General features: G+C 39.8%; 3 protein-coding genes across 4 annotated transcripts; 1 reads left to right on the top strand and 2 right to left on the bottom strand.

Annotated features, from left to right (window-relative positions):
- Positions 1–317: 317 nt before the first annotated feature.
- LOC122762663 lies at positions 318–7,117 on the top strand. 2 transcript variants are annotated; one of them, XM_044017856.1, is made up of 4 exons: positions 321–685; positions 1,897–2,840; positions 4,892–4,978; positions 6,431–7,117. In XM_044017856.1, the coding sequence occupies exons 2-4, from the start codon at positions 1,916–1,918 to the stop codon at positions 6,496–6,498; spliced, it is 1,080 nt and encodes a 359-aa protein (XP_043873791.1). In that variant the 5' UTR covers positions 321–685; positions 1,897–1,915; the 3' UTR covers positions 6,499–7,117. The 2 variants fall into 2 exon arrangements, with proteins under 2 accessions (XP_043873792.1, XP_043873791.1); XM_044017857.1 differs by lacking the exons at positions 4,892–4,978; positions 6,431–7,117 and adding an exon at positions 4,037–4,478 and having other exon boundaries at positions 318–685.
- Positions 7,118–9,454: 2,337 nt separating this feature from the next.
- On the bottom strand, positions 9,455–13,416 carry LOC122762665. The gene is made up of 6 exons (XM_044017860.1): positions 13,179–13,416; positions 11,687–11,910; positions 11,168–11,358; positions 10,951–11,041; positions 10,272–10,444; positions 9,455–9,708 (listed from the first exon to the last, which is right to left on the bottom strand). Exons 1-6 carry the CDS (start codon positions 13,266–13,268, stop codon positions 9,530–9,532), a joined length of 948 nt encoding a protein of 315 aa, XP_043873795.1. The 5' UTR covers positions 13,269–13,416; the 3' UTR covers positions 9,455–9,529.
- Positions 13,417–14,461: 1,045 nt separating this feature from the next.
- On the bottom strand, positions 14,462–15,623 carry LOC122762664 (E3 SUMO-protein ligase ZBED1-like). The gene is made up of 3 exons (XM_044017858.1): positions 15,498–15,623; positions 14,546–15,428; positions 14,462–14,478 (listed from the first exon to the last, which is right to left on the bottom strand). The coding sequence occupies exons 1-3, from the start codon at positions 15,621–15,623 to the stop codon at positions 14,462–14,464; spliced, it is 1,026 nt and encodes a 341-aa protein (XP_043873793.1).
- Between the last annotated feature and the right edge of the window lie 447 nt (positions 15,624–16,070).

The raw sequence follows: 16,070 nt of genomic DNA, 5'->3' as shown, positions 1-16,070 counted from the left end.
ATTTCCGGTTTTACTTTCAAACTCTATTAAATTATTGTTATGGTCATGGCCTTCGTAAGCATAGTAAACGCATTTTGTATTTTTTGTGTTTATGATGTCTATCAATACTAATTTCTGTATTTCTCAATTTGTTCAAATATGGTCAACAATCCATAAGCGTTTTTTTTGTTTTTGTTTAAATGTGACATATCCGGTAACCTTTGCTGCAGTGCTGCGAACTTTACGTAAATGAGGGGCCGTCGACAATATGACCGGAAATTATTTCAAAATAAAAGTGTAGAAAATGAATTAATTTTTACTTCTCATTTTTAAAATGGATGACGTGTCATGTTTTATTTTATTGTGGCCTTCTTGACAGGTTTTACATAATTTATTTGTAGTCCACGGCATTTTATTTTCCACGGAGAGCCGGAAAACGCACAATTGTTATTGACGAAATTCATAGTCGCACTTTATTGCAACGTCATTACCGGAATTCTAAATTGTTGTTGTAACTACCTACCTGGTGCGCTTCCTCCACCTTGATGTCCTAGTATATGGATTTTGGGCGAAAACCTGCAACTGAATTTTGGAGCTGAGTTCTTATGTGACATTCAAAGTGGATTACAAAGCCTATATTTGAATGTAGAAGTAAGACAAAACAACACCATTCCGGGGCCAAGTCGGTGGACGAACCGTGTACGCGGTAAGTTAACTACATTCGTAAGTCCTTTAATGGAGGAAAGAGCAGGAGTGACGGGGCGCCATGAAAGTGAAAATATCTTTTTACAGAAAGTAAATGACCTAACGTGGCTTCACACGGGCGAAACTGCTGAGTCATGTCTATATGTCCATGTGTTCTTTTATGTTTTTTTTAGTAAACTGCATGGTGTCAAACATGGAGGCAACATGGAACATCTGTTTTTTTTTAATGCAAAAACATTTACTGTATTTGTGGCCGCCACAATGACTTTAAAGCCTTCTGCTGCATCTTATCAATTTTATTTTATTTATTTCCTGTTTTTGTATGCCCTCAACTTTTCAATTAGAAAGTAAATTCAAAACTTTAAATTAACTCTGGTGCGTTTTGCTTTCACGTAATAGCCACACACTTTATTATATGAATAAATAGTGAACGTTCAGGTTTCGAAGCCCCCATGATAACATTCTACAGTGTCACTCTCTGTAGAATGAGTTGGTACATTGTCACCCAGGGAGAAGAGTTTCAAAGACAAATGCCCTCAGGTGCTTGTCAGACAACATTGTGGATTCATAACACATTTTGATAGCAGCTGTTTGTTTATTGATGTCACTACAACATTTGCTTACCAATAGGTCTGAGCAATATATCAACATTATATTTTAGAATTGTGCCATGAGACAGATGTCATCTTGGTATAGCGTCCAATCTTTAATGTATTCTCCTGGTTTCAAAGGCTGTTGCAGTATAATGAGGTATTTGTCAAATATTTGATTCTTAATATTAAATGTTGATTACTAATCCATAAACTTGACATTTAGGGCTGATAATTTGTGTAACATATTTATAAGCTGTTTCATTGTTTCTTACTCATGGTATAACAAGTATAATTTATTAAACATTTAAAAGCCAAAGAAATATGCTAGTTATCATCTAAAATGAATGGTATCAAATGTAATCTAAGTGTGTGATACAGATAATTAACGTTTAACATTTAAATGGTAGATATTTGTCATAATATGTAATATTGTCACTGTCCTTTTGAGATGCACAAACCTCTCAAAAGAAAATAGAAAAAGGCGCATTTGCAGCTTTTTATTGCAATATTACTAATATATTGGTACATAGCCTAAACATATTGAGATATTATTGCCCAGCCCTACTTAGTAGTTGCATCTAAGAGGAACCTGTTTGTTTTTTCTCTTCGATTTGTGCAGACCTTAAAGCCAGTAAGTCATGTCTGGTGAGAACACAAGCAGTCTGAGACACAGCCCAAGGCCTGGCAGCTATAGACACAGGTCAAGCCAGAGCAGCAGCCAGAGGTTGTCGTATGAAGAGCGCTGTGTGGACCCGGTGGAAGACAGGCTGCTGACTCAAGAGCTAAAGGCAGTCCACAAAACTCTCATGAAGGATGAAAATGTGAAGAAGTCTGAGACCGCTGGCTTCACGAATGCCACGACTGACCATTCCTCTGTGACCTGCAATCCCTGCACTTCCCTTAGAAGCTTCAGGAGGTGCATGTGCAATGTGCTGACCTGTGGCCTGTACAGGGTCTGCCAGCATTCCAGTCTCGCTCCATGCCTGGTGTCAAACGAGAGCTCTCCAGATAAACCAGAGAAGGTGAGTCTCCAAAGTATGAGCCCAGCAAATGACGAAGAGGAGGATCAGACATACTGGCTCGGGGATGTCCATATTGCTGGAGTCAAAGTGGAAACTGCAAGGGAGTATTTAGATGCAGAAACCAAATCTCTATTATATGTGCGTCCGGCTGGTGGTCAGACGCAGCACAACAGTCCACCCTTGCATGAGTCAATGCGATTTGATGACTGGGAGGATGAGGAGGAGGACGTAGACTCTCTAATTACAAAGAAGCTCCTGGAGCTCTACTCTGAATATCAGATCGAAGAGTTGGCCAGGTGCACCTCAGACTCTGTGTTTCTGAGGAAGAGCAAGGCCATTAATCAGCTCATCAATTCGCTGGCAGAGGAGCACAGAATGGATGAGCAGGAAGCTGAGTGTCGGCTCGTGCGAGGCATCATCCGCATCAGCACCAGGAAGAGCATGAAGAGGAGGCCGGTGCCTTCCAGGACGGAGAGGACGCTGTCGGACAGTGGGAATGAGACAATGAGGGAGAGCGACTCCTTCTCATGCAGCAATAATAGTAAGCCACTTCTCCTTCTTTATACATTCGTTCTTTACATTACACAAATTACAATAGAGCTGCAACTAACTAATTCTTTTCACAATTGATTAATCTGTCGATTATTTTCTCGATTAATCGGTTGGTTCATAAAATATATGAAAAAAATGTTGATCAGTGTTCGTCAAACCTGGAAATGATGATGTTCTCAAATGTCTTGTTTTGTCCACAAACCAAAATGATTCACTTTTAATGATTTCTTTGTTATCCAGAGCAAAGAAATGAAGAAAAGACTCACATTTAAGAAGCTGAAACAATCAGAAATCTTGGTTTAATCATGAAAAAAGCTTCAAATCGATGAGTCGATTATCAAAATAGTTGTCGATTCCTTTAGTAATCGATTAGTAATCGATTCATCGAGTAATTGTTTCAGCGCTAAATTACAACTTAACATAATTCATTAACACAGTACTATGTGACGTGTCGGCACTGGAAGAGTCATGAGCATGTGGGGATGTAACGATTACCGGTATGACGATAAACCGCGGTAAATTCCCTACCCTTTCAAAAATGTAATTATCGTTAAAACCGTGATTACCGAAAAACTCACAGTGATACTGCTCATTTCCTGGAGAAGCAGCAGCACCTGAACGGCACTCGCTCAGAAGCGTGAGCCACCTGCGCTCCAGAGATTTTCCCCCCAGTTTAAAGGATGTTGACGGTAAAATAATTGAAGACAATCAACTCTTGTGCAGAAAATGCAAAAAAAAAAATCTCCGCGAAGGGGGTTAACACTTCCAATCTGATGAGCCATCTCCGTGACCACCACCCACAGCTTTTCAGCGAGTGTAAGGTAAGTCAACACAAACGGGATTTCAGAATAGTGGGAATGTCATGGTTTGTCTGTAAAACGTTCCTATTTTCTCAATAAAGGAAAGTTAAGTGTTACCTAACGTTACTCCTGTAATACATGTTATTGGGCGCTATCGGCGAAAGCCAGTAGTGTGTGCAGAGCAAAATGTGTTTGTTTCTGGTTTTTTTATTTTTATGCTGTGTACGACCGCTGCTACTTAATTATAATCCGCCACAGAGTGAGGATCTGTGTGTGTGTGTGTGTGTGCACGTGCCAATCAGTCAGATGATAATTATTAATAATAATAATCATCATCATGTAATATAAAAAAATAATACCACATTTACTTTTCCCTTATTTACAGAGTGGGCGTACAGCAAGCAACCCCAATGCTAAAGCTACAGCTGCCACAGCAACATCATACATCCACATTACTTTGTTTAATATGATAGTGTATGCACATTTGATTAGTACCTAAGGTACAACAAACACTGAAAGTGTCCTTTCTGTAACGGATCTTCTGACGTGTAAGACTAGATCTCCTACATGAGCACTGAATGTGAAGAAAAGTATTTTTATCTACATGTACATTTATGTTATTATTTTAATGTTTCTGCCACATTACTTTGTTTGAAATGGCAGTGTTGCTTTCAAATGCACATTTGATTTCTACTTATGGTACTTAAAACAGTGAGTTTTCTTTTCTGTACCAGCTCTTGAATCTGTAAGACTACATCTAGTCTTGAGCAGTGAATGTAAAGAAAAGTATTCTTTTTTTAAATAAAACTTGATTAAAAGATTTCAGTGTGTGCGTTCAGTACATTTTGAACACATCTAACAATACCGTGATAATATTGATAACCGTGATCATTTTGGTCACAATAACCGTGATATGAAATGTTCATATCATTACATCTCTATGAGCATGACGTCAAAAGAATCAGTGTAACTAATCTATTATGATTCTAAACAGCTGGAAGTAATATATATACATATATGTATATGTATGTATATATATGTATATATATATATATATATATATGTATATATATATATATATATATGTATATATATATAATATGAACATGCAATAAAACATTTAAAGGACGTTTGTCTGTTCACTCCAGAAATGTCACTGTTGCCTTTGTTGATACATCATGTTGAACTGTTGTTATGCTTCTGAGTAACCATTAATCTTGTTTCTCACTCTGTCGTTAAGATGACTACAAATCTAATCCAAACATCCAAATATCAGAACTGACCTCCTCTGATAAGTGTGCAAGAGAGATGTGGAGAAACAACGGAGGTAAGAATGTAGCCTTTACTATTGTACACATGACTGATACATCCAGAACATTAACAGTTGTCGACTTCTCTGTTAATGCTCTAATGTGTACATATATATATAACTATACAGTGGGTACGGAAAGTATTCAGACCCCTTTAAATTTTTCACTCTTTGTTTCATTGCAGCCATTTGCTAAAATCAAAAAAGTTCATTTTATTTCTCATTAATGTTCACTCAGCACCACATCTTGACAGAAAAAAACAGAAATCTAGAAATTTTTGCAAATGTATTAAAAAAGAAAAACTGAAACATCACATGGTCATAAGTATTCAGAGCCTTTGCTGTGACACTCATATTTAACTCACATGCTGTCCATTTTTTATCTGTCAAGATGTGGTGCTGAATGTAAATTAATGAGAAATAAAATGAACTTTTTTGGCTGCAATGGCTGCAAATGGCTGCAATGAAACAAAGTGAAAAATTATACTTTCCGTACCCACTGTGTATATATATATATATATATATATATATCTATATATACACATATACTGTATATGTGTATATATATAAAATATGTTCATGCAAGATTATACGAGATGCTCCATTTCAGCAAGTATACGTTCTTTTGCCTTAAATATTCACCTCATCAACTTTCACAATTTGCCGTAAGAATGGCTCAATATATCATTTTTGTAATATATCATCCTGACATGAGATACACTCATCAAGCACTCTAAACATAGTGCTTGATGAGTGTTTTCACTCCCCAGTGTCACTACTTCATGACTCCTCCCAGTAATGTTGCAGTCAAGACCACCTAAAGTCGAGACCAAGTCGAGACCAAGACCACAGTGTATCGAGGCCAAGACAAGACCAAGACTTTGAGGGGTCGAGACTGAGACAAGACCAAGACTTGAGGGGTCGAGACCGAGACAAGACCGTTAGTGTCGCTTTGCAGAATTTACACGTTGCGCTGTGCTTTCTTTTGGAGGTATTTATGCACAAAAAGTCTTTGTGGTACACTTTTGTGGGGGGCGTGTGAAAGGGGCCGGGAGGGGTGACTAAATTTCAAATGATAAATGAGTCAAGTTATTGGTTGTACCTGAAGCAATACGATTTGCGCAAAATCATAGTAATGATATTAACAAGTTAATCCAAAAATGCACAGGCAATTTATTGATATCCCCAGTTGTGGTCTTGACCGGTCTTGAAATAAAATCCTGTGTCCGCTTTGTCCGAGACCGAGACAAGACCCAGTGAAATGCAGTCGATTCCGCGGAGAGACCGAGACCTTCAAAAAGTGGTCTCGAGACCGGTCTCAAGTACTACAACACTACCTCACAGTATCATTTATCACATAAACAAACAAAAAATGATTGAGTTGCTAAAGAAGCCGAAGCCATGTTTTGCATGTTTTACTGTATGAGGTTCCTGTTTCAAGACTAATTACAGTTTTTTGTTTGTTTTTAGGTTCTAGCTCGCCAACATCTTACTCAGCGTCCCACACAGAGACTAACTCTTCAGGTGTCGAACCATGATTCCTGCGTCACACCACCAGTCCATGCTTGAAAGATTTGACATGCTGCGTCCACAAGGTCACATATGAGACATTGAACGGGGACGGACTTGCACAGGAGTCTCCAGCTGTACCATGGTATCTCCGTCAAGACCATGGCTTTGCTGTAACACAAAAAACATTCCTACTGTCTGAAGGACTAAAGTGAACTCAGGTAAAAAATATGTGTATATTTGATTTAGAGCTTGTCTTACAGGCCAGTATCACGAGCAGCTCATTCATAATGAACATGACAATTAACCTCCCCTCCATGAAGGAATCTTTTATGAAAGCTGAATCTCAAATGATTGAGCTGTTTGTTATGCAAAGGATAAAGACAATCCATCCCATCCATTCTCTACCACTTTATGGAAAGAAAATCCTTAATCAGTTAAATTTCACATTTGTGCATGTATATTTACTTATATGTTCTGTTTACAGTTGTATTAAAAATTAAATTTATTTATTTTGATTATTTTATTTTGTGACCGTTGCAGCTTTGTGGTTCAAACACACTGAACGCAGCGTGCTTGTTTTAGAACGACACTTTTCACAAAGACACTTTTTAAAAAGCAAATAAAATATTAATTTAATCATTCAAACATATTGTATTTTATTGTTTACTCGTACTTTGCGCTCCCTCACTTGTTCTTTACACTCCCTCACTTGTTCTTTGCGCTCCCTCACTTGTTCTTTACACTCCCTCTGCATTCTTTGAAACCCTCACTTATTATTTGCTCCTTCATGTGGCTGCGGCTCCATCACTTGTTCTTTATCTTCCTCACTTGTTCTTCTTTCGCTCCCTCACTTATTCTTTCTCACTTGTTCTTTGTGCTCCCTCACTTGTTCTTTGCGCTCCCTCCCACTTATTCTTTGAAGCTTTTCCTCATGTTCTTTGTGCTCCCTGATTTCTTTGCACTCCCTCCACGTTGTACCTTTCCTGATTTGTTCTTTGCACTCCCTCACTTGTTTACTGTATCCCTCACTTATTCTTTGCAGCTTCCTAACTTGTGCCCCAGGCTTTCTTTCACTTTGTTGCTGCCCAACTTCCCCTGATTTTGTTCTTTCTCCTCACTTGTTCTTTGTGCTCCTGGTTGTTCTTTGCTGCTCCCTCACTTGTTCTTTTGTACTCACCCTAGTTGTTGCCTCCCTCACACTGGATTCCTTTTGTGCTCCCTCACTTGTTCTTACAAGCTCCCTCACTTGTTCTTTGGCTCCCTCACTTTCAAGATATGAAAAGATATCAGTACATAAATGTATATATTTGCACGTGTTTACATTCTTTTTCACAACAGAGTATTAGGGTAACACCAAATCTATTGATCACACCAAGCATCAAATGACAGGACAGGCCGAGCTAACGCTGCCCTGTGCCAGACACTGTGAGGTGGAGCTTGTTGCAAACTATGAAAATTACATATCTTAAAGTAATGCAGGGCATTATTTTTATTTTAAATTTTCAACTCACAAGCGCCCCCACTCCCTAAGAAATGCTGGGTTATGAAATGTTTTCCCCATTATGAGTTATTTTTATGGGATTTGGGTTATTTTGAGTCAAAATCCATCAACTGAGCATACAACGGTTGACTCAGCACCTGGGTTGTTTGTGCTTCGAATGTCATCGCGTCGACAGAAGGTCCACCATGAATGCACACACTTCACCAGGCTCTATGCACCGAGCGCTCACACAGATCAGCACCAGGAGAACCTGACTCAGGTACCTTTTCAAATGTAAACAGTGAAGGAAGGGGTTCAGTTCAACATTAGTAAAGTTTGCTATGAAATAACTTCGCTAACAGTTAACCTTACGTCAGTGCAATTTTACAGAATAAATGAGACTTATTTTTAGATGAAACTACAATAAGACCCTGCAGATTTTTTCGGTCGCCATGATGTCTTCCTTTACAGTCGCCCGTTTCTTTCCTCTGAACAAGATGAAACTCTCTATGATTGATCCTCAGTATGGTTGTGCAACACACGAAGAAGACAATCACTTCCGGTTCACACAAATCGGACAAATTAAATATCAAAATGTTTCCGTGGCCTGTTATTTAATTAACTATTTTTGATCTGAGCAATAAATCAAAGTACAAAAAATGACCCATTATTAGTTTTTTTGGTATCAGATTCATAAAAAAATAAGGAGATAACAAACCGTTTTTTCATTTTCGATTCTGGAATCTCAATTCAATATGAACACGGATTTCTCCGTTTTCTCGTTGATTTAAACGAAAAAACAAAGGTCAAAAAGTACACGGACCAAATGGGACCAAGGTACGTTTGTTCCGTTTGTTTTTCTGGTACAATTGACAAAGGCAGAAAGTCGTTTTTTTCAATTTTGGCCAAAAAGAGAAAAACGGGAATTCGGCTCGACATCGTGTTTCACTGAACTTACTGACAAACAAATACACCACACAATGTTTCAGTGTTTGTCACCTGCAGACTTTGGATGTGTGCTCACTAATACTAAATGGTTAATTGATTTTCAAATCATCTGTTGTGGTGTGTGGTTGAAAAGTAATGCAACAGAGTTTGATTACATAATGCATTCTCATGTGCAGCTGAGTAATTACGAAAAAAGACCAGCAGGTGTCGCCCCATGAAAAGCACCTGATCTATAGGTTTGGTGAAACTCATTTTCTCAAACAGAAATGTGGCTTCACTGAGAGCTGGACAGAAACGAGACATCTATAGAATATAGATGAAGCATCTATGCAGTGAATAAACTGCAGGGACAGTGAGCGTCATATGAAGGGTCAACTGTTGCACAGTAGATCTAGCTTAGAGATTCATTCTTCCTGATGTGGTCGACTTAAAAAAGAAACGGTTTTCATGTCTACTCAAAATTCAGCCAAGACATTATATCTTGGCAATCTCGACAATAAAATGACATATCTGTACATTTGCTTGTGTTTCAACATACAACTGACACACGTTCAGACAGTTTAGCATTTATTTCTATAGCTGAACACGAACACATAACATTTTCACTGACAGGACATGTGAACGTAGTTTTAGGGGCGGGACTTCAGACATGCCAGTGCTGCAGACAGTCCAGCCACCTCCGTGTAGACGGGCTTTTCGTCCCTGCACTTGCAGCACAGTTTCGAGGTGTTCCCCCACTCCTTGACACACATCCTGCATCCCACCAAGCTCCGGCAACAGGAGGAAAACATCGGCTCAGTCATTGTGTCTTAAAAACACAAAAAAACAACAACATACAACTAAATGTGTTAATATTTACTGAGCGATAGTCTGGGTTGTGTTTCTGAAGCATGCACTCTAACTGAGATAATCATTGGATGTTCAGAGTCCTGGACACATTTCTATCTTGTCACTTGATGTCTTTTGATTGTTGTTTTATTGAACAGATTACCTTTAGAAATCAGGGAAGCCAATAAAAACGCTTAATATTTTTAAAAGAGAGCTAATAATGTATGATTTTACTTTGCATTTAGTGAGAAGTGCTTTGCCTTAATTGAAATGCTTGCGTTATTTATGCATTCTATTTTTAACCTTATTTTTACTTTATTATCATTTTTAAATATTGAACACATTTGAAAGTAAAAAAAGAAAAGGTGAGTGTGCCAATTGTAAAAGAGCACAAACATACGTTCAACAGAAAATGAGTCAAAATGTTATAGTCTCTATGAATTGTCAAATGAATTCTTTTCAAACCAATTGTTCCATCATTAAATCTAATCTTTCTTTGTTACATCGAGCAACATTCAGAACACATGCGTGATGGAAAGTTACCTCTGCAGATCAAACAGGTGAATGCCTGTTTGATCTCTGTGTTTTGTAACGCCACGTCACGGCTGGCAGCCACAAAGTCAGTTATCTTCCGAGTGACTTCATCCAGGCCGTGCGATGCATCCAGCAGCTCCTCCACCGTGTCTCTCAGAGAGAGGACTTCAGATTGCTCATTTCTGCATTAAAACAAAGAAACTAAAGTTAACAGATCAAGTCATTGCAGCCATTTACGACACTGTTACAAGAAATTTAGCAGTCTGTAAATACATGTTCTCTAGCAAGTTATATGTTGGAAAATGAATAGAAGAAAAATATTTTTGATTTCTTGGAACGATGTTCAGTGATTGACTGATAGAACTAAAGGTGATGATGGCTTCTTACACCATTAGCTGACCCACAGAGATGTGCTACAGTGAAGCCCATGCAGGCTCAGTTTTAGAGCGCACAATCCGGTCCCAGTGCTGGTGGGACTGAAGCCGTCAGATGGCAGACTCAGGCTGGCCTTCAAAAGTCAACCAAAGAGTCAGAGCTTGTGCTGCAGTACACAAAATGGCTATCTAGGGTTAGGGTTTACCTAACCTAACCCTGCTAGCCTTTCTTTACACATTCATTTACTCTTTCTGTTGATGGACCAGTTCAAACCTTTCCCGTCAAACATTTGTTTTGTTATGTAAAACAACACCTGCTTCTGGATCCTCTCCGACGCCATTGCCTGAAGGCAGAACGTTCAATGGCTCGGATTCTTCTGGCATTCTGCTTCCAGTAAAAAACTCCTTCATGAGAGAAACGCAAAGTTAAGACACAAAGATAATTTAATTTAACAAGGGACATTGTTGTGCTGCCACTACTAGACTATTATTGGCCCAAATGAAAACTAAATAAAACATTATTTTATTTACCAGTTGTTCCATCAGACTCGACTATCTCATTACCAAGTGTGTCTGTGAGAATGTAGTCTTCACTGTTTCCCATGGCCGTCTTCACTTTCTCAACAATAACTGATACAGTTGCCTCTGCGTCCACAAATCTCACCACAACGACCCTTATGGATATAAGGTTTCCATCCATTATGTCTGACACGTGGATTGACCTGTAATACAGAAAGAACAGTGAGCAAACTAAGCTAGCAACATGTAGCTTACACCGTTGTTTCTCCAACATCTCCTGGAGGGTCACGTGTTCTGCCCTCATTCAAATGATCCGCTTGTTATGAAGCAGATTCAGGAGATTATAACTCATAAACTGATAAATGATTTCAAACAGCTGTGTTGGAACGGGGAGAGGTCTAAAATGTGGTAGAGGAATGACAAACACTGGGCTACTGTTAGCTTAAACAGAGATTCTACTTGAGGAAGCTTGAGCACTATTAAGCATTCTAACTTAAATTTGAAATCAACATAACATGCGCCCCTCATTACCTTTGAAACGAGCTGGGCGCGCTCACTGCTCTGGTCAGCTGAGCCGTGTTTGCAGTCGACGGTGGCAGACTATGACGAAAAGCAAACTGGCGTGACGGAGCTTCTTCCCCATGAACCTCATAATGAGCACAGTCAGAGAGGTCCAGGGAGCTGAAACAGCCACCATCAGTGGGAAGGATGGCAACATTGCAAGCATCAGTGATGTACAGGCTAGCTGTGGTGACCTAAGAGACAGAAATGTTGCAATAATATTAAACAAAATCATTGAATTGCTCTTATGTGTTACACGTTGTTTCTTCTCAGTGTCTATTTATACTTTGCCCTTTACTCCAACGTCTCAGTGGTTTCATTATATTTTTTTAATATATAATTATATGCAGTTAAATCCCCAAGAGGATTGATTTACCAATGCAGCCTTCTACAGGCACTCTATGTCCACACATACACAAGTGTTTTCGTCACCTATCTTTCTCTGTGTGATTGGCCTTTTGTCCACATGCAAACATCATAACCGGACACTAAAGCTGGAGCTTTGTGAAAGGAACAATAGTTCTTTACATCTATAACTTACCCCTGTATGTGTGGACATAATTAAACCACAGTATACACTAAGTCTAAATGTTAATGACAAGCTGTAGAGTTACATTGGATATTGTGGCATATCCCTCCCAAAGATGGTCTGACACTTGACTGATTTCACATTTATTGTATATTCCAAAAGCAACATCAGAGCTGTGTACAAAGTATGTTAGCTAGTATCTTCCCATGATAATATTATAATCGCCCTCACAGTACACACATCAAGCCAACACTAACTTACTGAAACAAATCATTTACAAGTTATTGCAGTTCCAAACTAATTCAGGATACAACTCATGTTTTGCTGTCTTTTTCACTACCGTTTTAGCGCAGTCGAGAACTTCCTGCCAATACCGGAGTCGCTATCAAAATAAAAGCAGGAAATACAACAAAAGGGCAGGTAAAACCATGCAACAAAATGTTCATCTAAAACCTTACAGGTATGTTCAGGATGTCAGGTAATGGGTTTCAGGGTAGGCAGTTGATGATCACTTATACTTATTTTGACCACAACCCATCATCCTTCAACTCCTACCCTTGTAACATGAAGGTTAAGGCCAGCGATGGTAGCGCTATCTCCATTAGCTGAAGGGCTCCTCAGGCAGCCTGTGGAGTTTCCACACAGCACTTTTATTAAATTTATAATAAACATGGACTATACCAAACCAGGTCTTCACGGCACTATCTCTCATTAAATAACATCAGAAAATTATCATAGCCTACATGTCAGGCTTTAAATACACATTTCCTCAGATATTAACACACAGATATGAAGTGAAGCTACTGAGATGAGGCACTAAACATACGTTTAGTTCTTCAGTCCAGCGAGAGATTTGCTTTACTGTACAGGACACCTGGATGAAAAAATGAAGCTTGCGACCACCAGAGGCAACAGTTTGCAATAATGGCTTACCTGGAAAATCCGGGCAATTCTGTCGATGCACATGTCATCTATTTTAAGAATGACTGTCTTCCTTCCTCTAAAGAGAACAAATTTCTCCATTTCAGCGAGTTATATTCAACAATTACAGTTATAAGATATCTAAGATAAATCCTGCCAGGGGGAATTGGGAAGAAAGCGGGAGAGGTTAATCGGCGCTCACAACCATCAACTAGACTTTGCGCCGTTTTGACGGCAGATTACTACTGCGTATGACGGGAACGTTTGCAGCAAAAATACGCCACTCTCCTGGAAGACAATGTAGAACTTTCCAGCAGGCAGAACTGTCACCAGTCTGTGTGTGTTTGGAGCATGCGCTGTTCTAACCAAAGCACAGTTGTCGTCAAAGCACAGTTTGTCATCAAAGTGCAGTTTGTCATCAAAGCTTTGCTATCAAAGCTCTTTTGTTTCTATTAATCTTCATTATGTGTCTCTGTCTAACTATTAATCATCAGAACTAGTGATGGGCAAATGAAGCCCCGTGAATCACTGAGGCTTTCCAGCCCATTGCTTCACCAAAAGGTTCACTCATCGAGGCCTCAATGAAACAGTGAATACTGCCATCTGCTGGACAAATTAAATTACAGTCAATGCCATTGTACCACGACTTGAGCTGAAATGTATGATTTACTTATGTGTGCAGAAACAATAAAAAATGGATATTTCTATAGTATGATCATGTGTAAGTATGTGGACAACAACACAGACATGGAGCTCTGTTCTTAATTAAAATACCAATGACAACATTTCAAGAGTTTGTATTTTTATTCAAAAACACTAGTTTTTCCAATGTTTTTGGATTCAGGCGGTTCCTTTTTTTAGACAGCACTTCTCCAGCCTTCGAAAAAACCCTCTCACATGGCACTGAAGACGCTGGCGAACATAACCAGGTTACTGCCAGTTTGTGAAGGTGTGGATACATGGCTTTATGTCCATGCCAATATACGAGTGGATCCTCATCCCTTGAAATATTCATCTCTGCCAAGTAACGATCCACTTCAATCACGTCATCTGCCACCACACTTGAGCTGCTCCCGCTGCTGTTTATGGCGTCATCCAACAGCCACCAAAGTTCACCTAATAACAAAAACGGGGGGTGGGGTGTCATGCACAATACCACTGTCATAATCAAGGATACAGATGGGGTTACTTACTATTGCCACCAGATTGAGCCTCGCGAGTGTTTTGCAGCTGGTCTGGGGGGGCAGATGAGGCTTCATGCCTTATTACATTTGCACACTCATTTTTCAGCCGGTTCACTGCTTCTTGTCTCCTGGTAGCATTTTCGAATCCTAATTTTTTAAATCTTGGATCCAATAAAGTTGGCATTGTCAGGCCACCTGCTGACTCCAAAGAACTCATGTGGTCCCTCAGACGTCGAACAAGGTTGTCCCCCAGCTGCCTCGCAATGGTGGATGCATTCATTGTGTGCATCTTGTTTGTTATTGCATGATGCAACATCTTCATGAGAGGTATCACTTTTGAGGAGGATACCCTCTTCTCAGCAGAAACCTCAACTGTTGCTTGGTGGAATGGGGCGAGTACACTCAGAGTGTTGTTCACAGAGTCATACTCAGCTGCTGTAAGGGGGGTAATGTCTGTTTTCAGTGAGGCCAGGGCTGCCCCCACTGGCTCTCTTAGCTCATACAGCCGCTGCAACATAAGGAATGTGCTGTTCCAACGCGTGTCTACCTCTATTATCATTTTGTAGGGCTGCCTTCCCATCTGCTCCTGCACTTGGACCAGTCGCTCTTTCGCAGTAGTGCTTGTGCGGAAGAGGGTCACCAACCTCCTACATTTCTGCCTTAATTCATTTAGTCCTTCCACATCATCGAAGGACTTGTGAACAATAAGGTTTATTGTGTGAGCAATGCATATTGCATGCCTCACATTTAGCTGTCTCACACAAGCGTTCATGTTTGATGCGCCATCAGTGACAAGACACTTCACCTTATCTCTGATGCCCCACTCCTCCATGAGCTGTACATGCCCCGCTGCAAGGTTTTCTGCTGTATGGGCCTTTGGAAAATGTTGCACCCCAAGCAGAGTAGTGCAGAGCTGGTCTTCATCGTCAATGAAATGGCACGTCACTGCCAGGTAGGCGTCCATATTGATGGACGTCCACATGTCAGACGTGAGACTGACAGCCACAGCCTTCTGGACCTGCTCTCTGGCCTTCTCCTTGGCCTCCTGATATTTTATATCCACCATTGCTTTCAGAGCCTGAGGGTGAAAATAAGAGCTGTTATGATGACCAACATAAAAATGACCACATTGGCTCTGTTCACACACCTTTCTACTGGGGAGAATATAGTTGGGATCCATTAGGTGCATGAGCTCCCTGAAGCCCACATCCTCCACAACGGAGAACGGCTGGGAGTCCTTGATGATCATGTTGACCACAGCCTCATCCACCATTGCTTTTCTGGAACCTGTAACAGTTATCAATTAACAGTGATGCTGGTGTGTTGTAGGAGCTGAACACGAGATTTTGACAACATGCAAAAAAATATCTGATGGTACTTTGGCTTGTATCCGGCCTGTTGGCAGGCTGGGCATGCTCATGCAGTGCTCTGTAATGGCGAAGCATGGAGGAAGTGTTGTTGCTGTATGTTAGCTGTTTATCACACAGCAAGCACCTCACCTTTAAGGAAGTCATACATATTAGGACTGATAGTTCAGTGTATAGCGAGTATACAATATTCACTATTTTATGTATATCATTACACATACAAACCTTATTATGATCAGTCAACTCAAAATACTCCCATACAGGTGAGGACTTCCTCTTTCTTGCTGGCTCCATCTTTGTGAAAAGGAATTTGTGGCAAAACAAACAAAAATGGAACTGGCAGGAATGTTTGT

The sequence above is a fragment of the Solea senegalensis genome, unplaced genomic scaffold (assembly GCF_019176455.1).
Source record: "Solea senegalensis isolate Sse05_10M unplaced genomic scaffold, IFAPA_SoseM_1 scf7180000015926, whole genome shotgun sequence".
Taxonomy (NCBI): domain Eukaryota; kingdom Metazoa; phylum Chordata; class Actinopteri; order Pleuronectiformes; family Soleidae; genus Solea; species Solea senegalensis.
The sequence above is the reverse complement of the archived record's forward strand: the minus strand, read 5'-3'. Positions and strand labels throughout refer to the sequence as shown.

Excerpts from the sequence above, each read along its gene's own strand:
- LOC122762663 (XM_044017856.1), top strand. The coding sequence starts at position 1,916 with ATGTCTGGTGAGAACACAAGCAGTCTGAGACACAGCCCAAGGCCTGGC. Across the intron at positions 2,841-4,891 it reads CTTCTCATGCAGCAATAATA|ATGACTACAAATCTAATCCA; the intron begins GTAAGCCACTTC and ends TCTGTCGTTAAG. Across the intron at positions 4,979-6,430 it reads GATGTGGAGAAACAACGGAG|GTTCTAGCTCGCCAACATCT; the intron begins GTAAGAATGTAG and ends GTTTGTTTTTAG.
- LOC122762665 (XM_044017860.1), bottom strand. The coding sequence starts at position 13,268 with ATGGAGAAATTTGTTCTCTTTAGAGGAAGGAAGACAGTCATTCTTAAA. Across the intron at positions 11,359-11,686 it reads GCGCCCAGCTCGTTTCAAAG|GTCAATCCACGTGTCAGACA; the intron begins GTAATGAGGGGC and ends TCTGTATTACAG. Across the intron at positions 10,445-10,950 it reads CGGAGAGGATCCAGAAGCAG|AAATGAGCAATCTGAAGTCC; the intron begins GTGTTGTTTTAC and ends GTTTTAATGCAG.
- LOC122762664 (XM_044017858.1), bottom strand. The coding sequence starts at position 15,623 with ATGGTGGATGAGGCTGTGGTCAACATGATCATCAAGGACTCCCAGCCG. Across the intron at positions 15,429-15,497 it reads ATATTCTCCCCAGTAGAAAG|GCTCTGAAAGCAATGGTGGA; the intron begins GTGTGTGAACAG and ends TTTCACCCTCAG.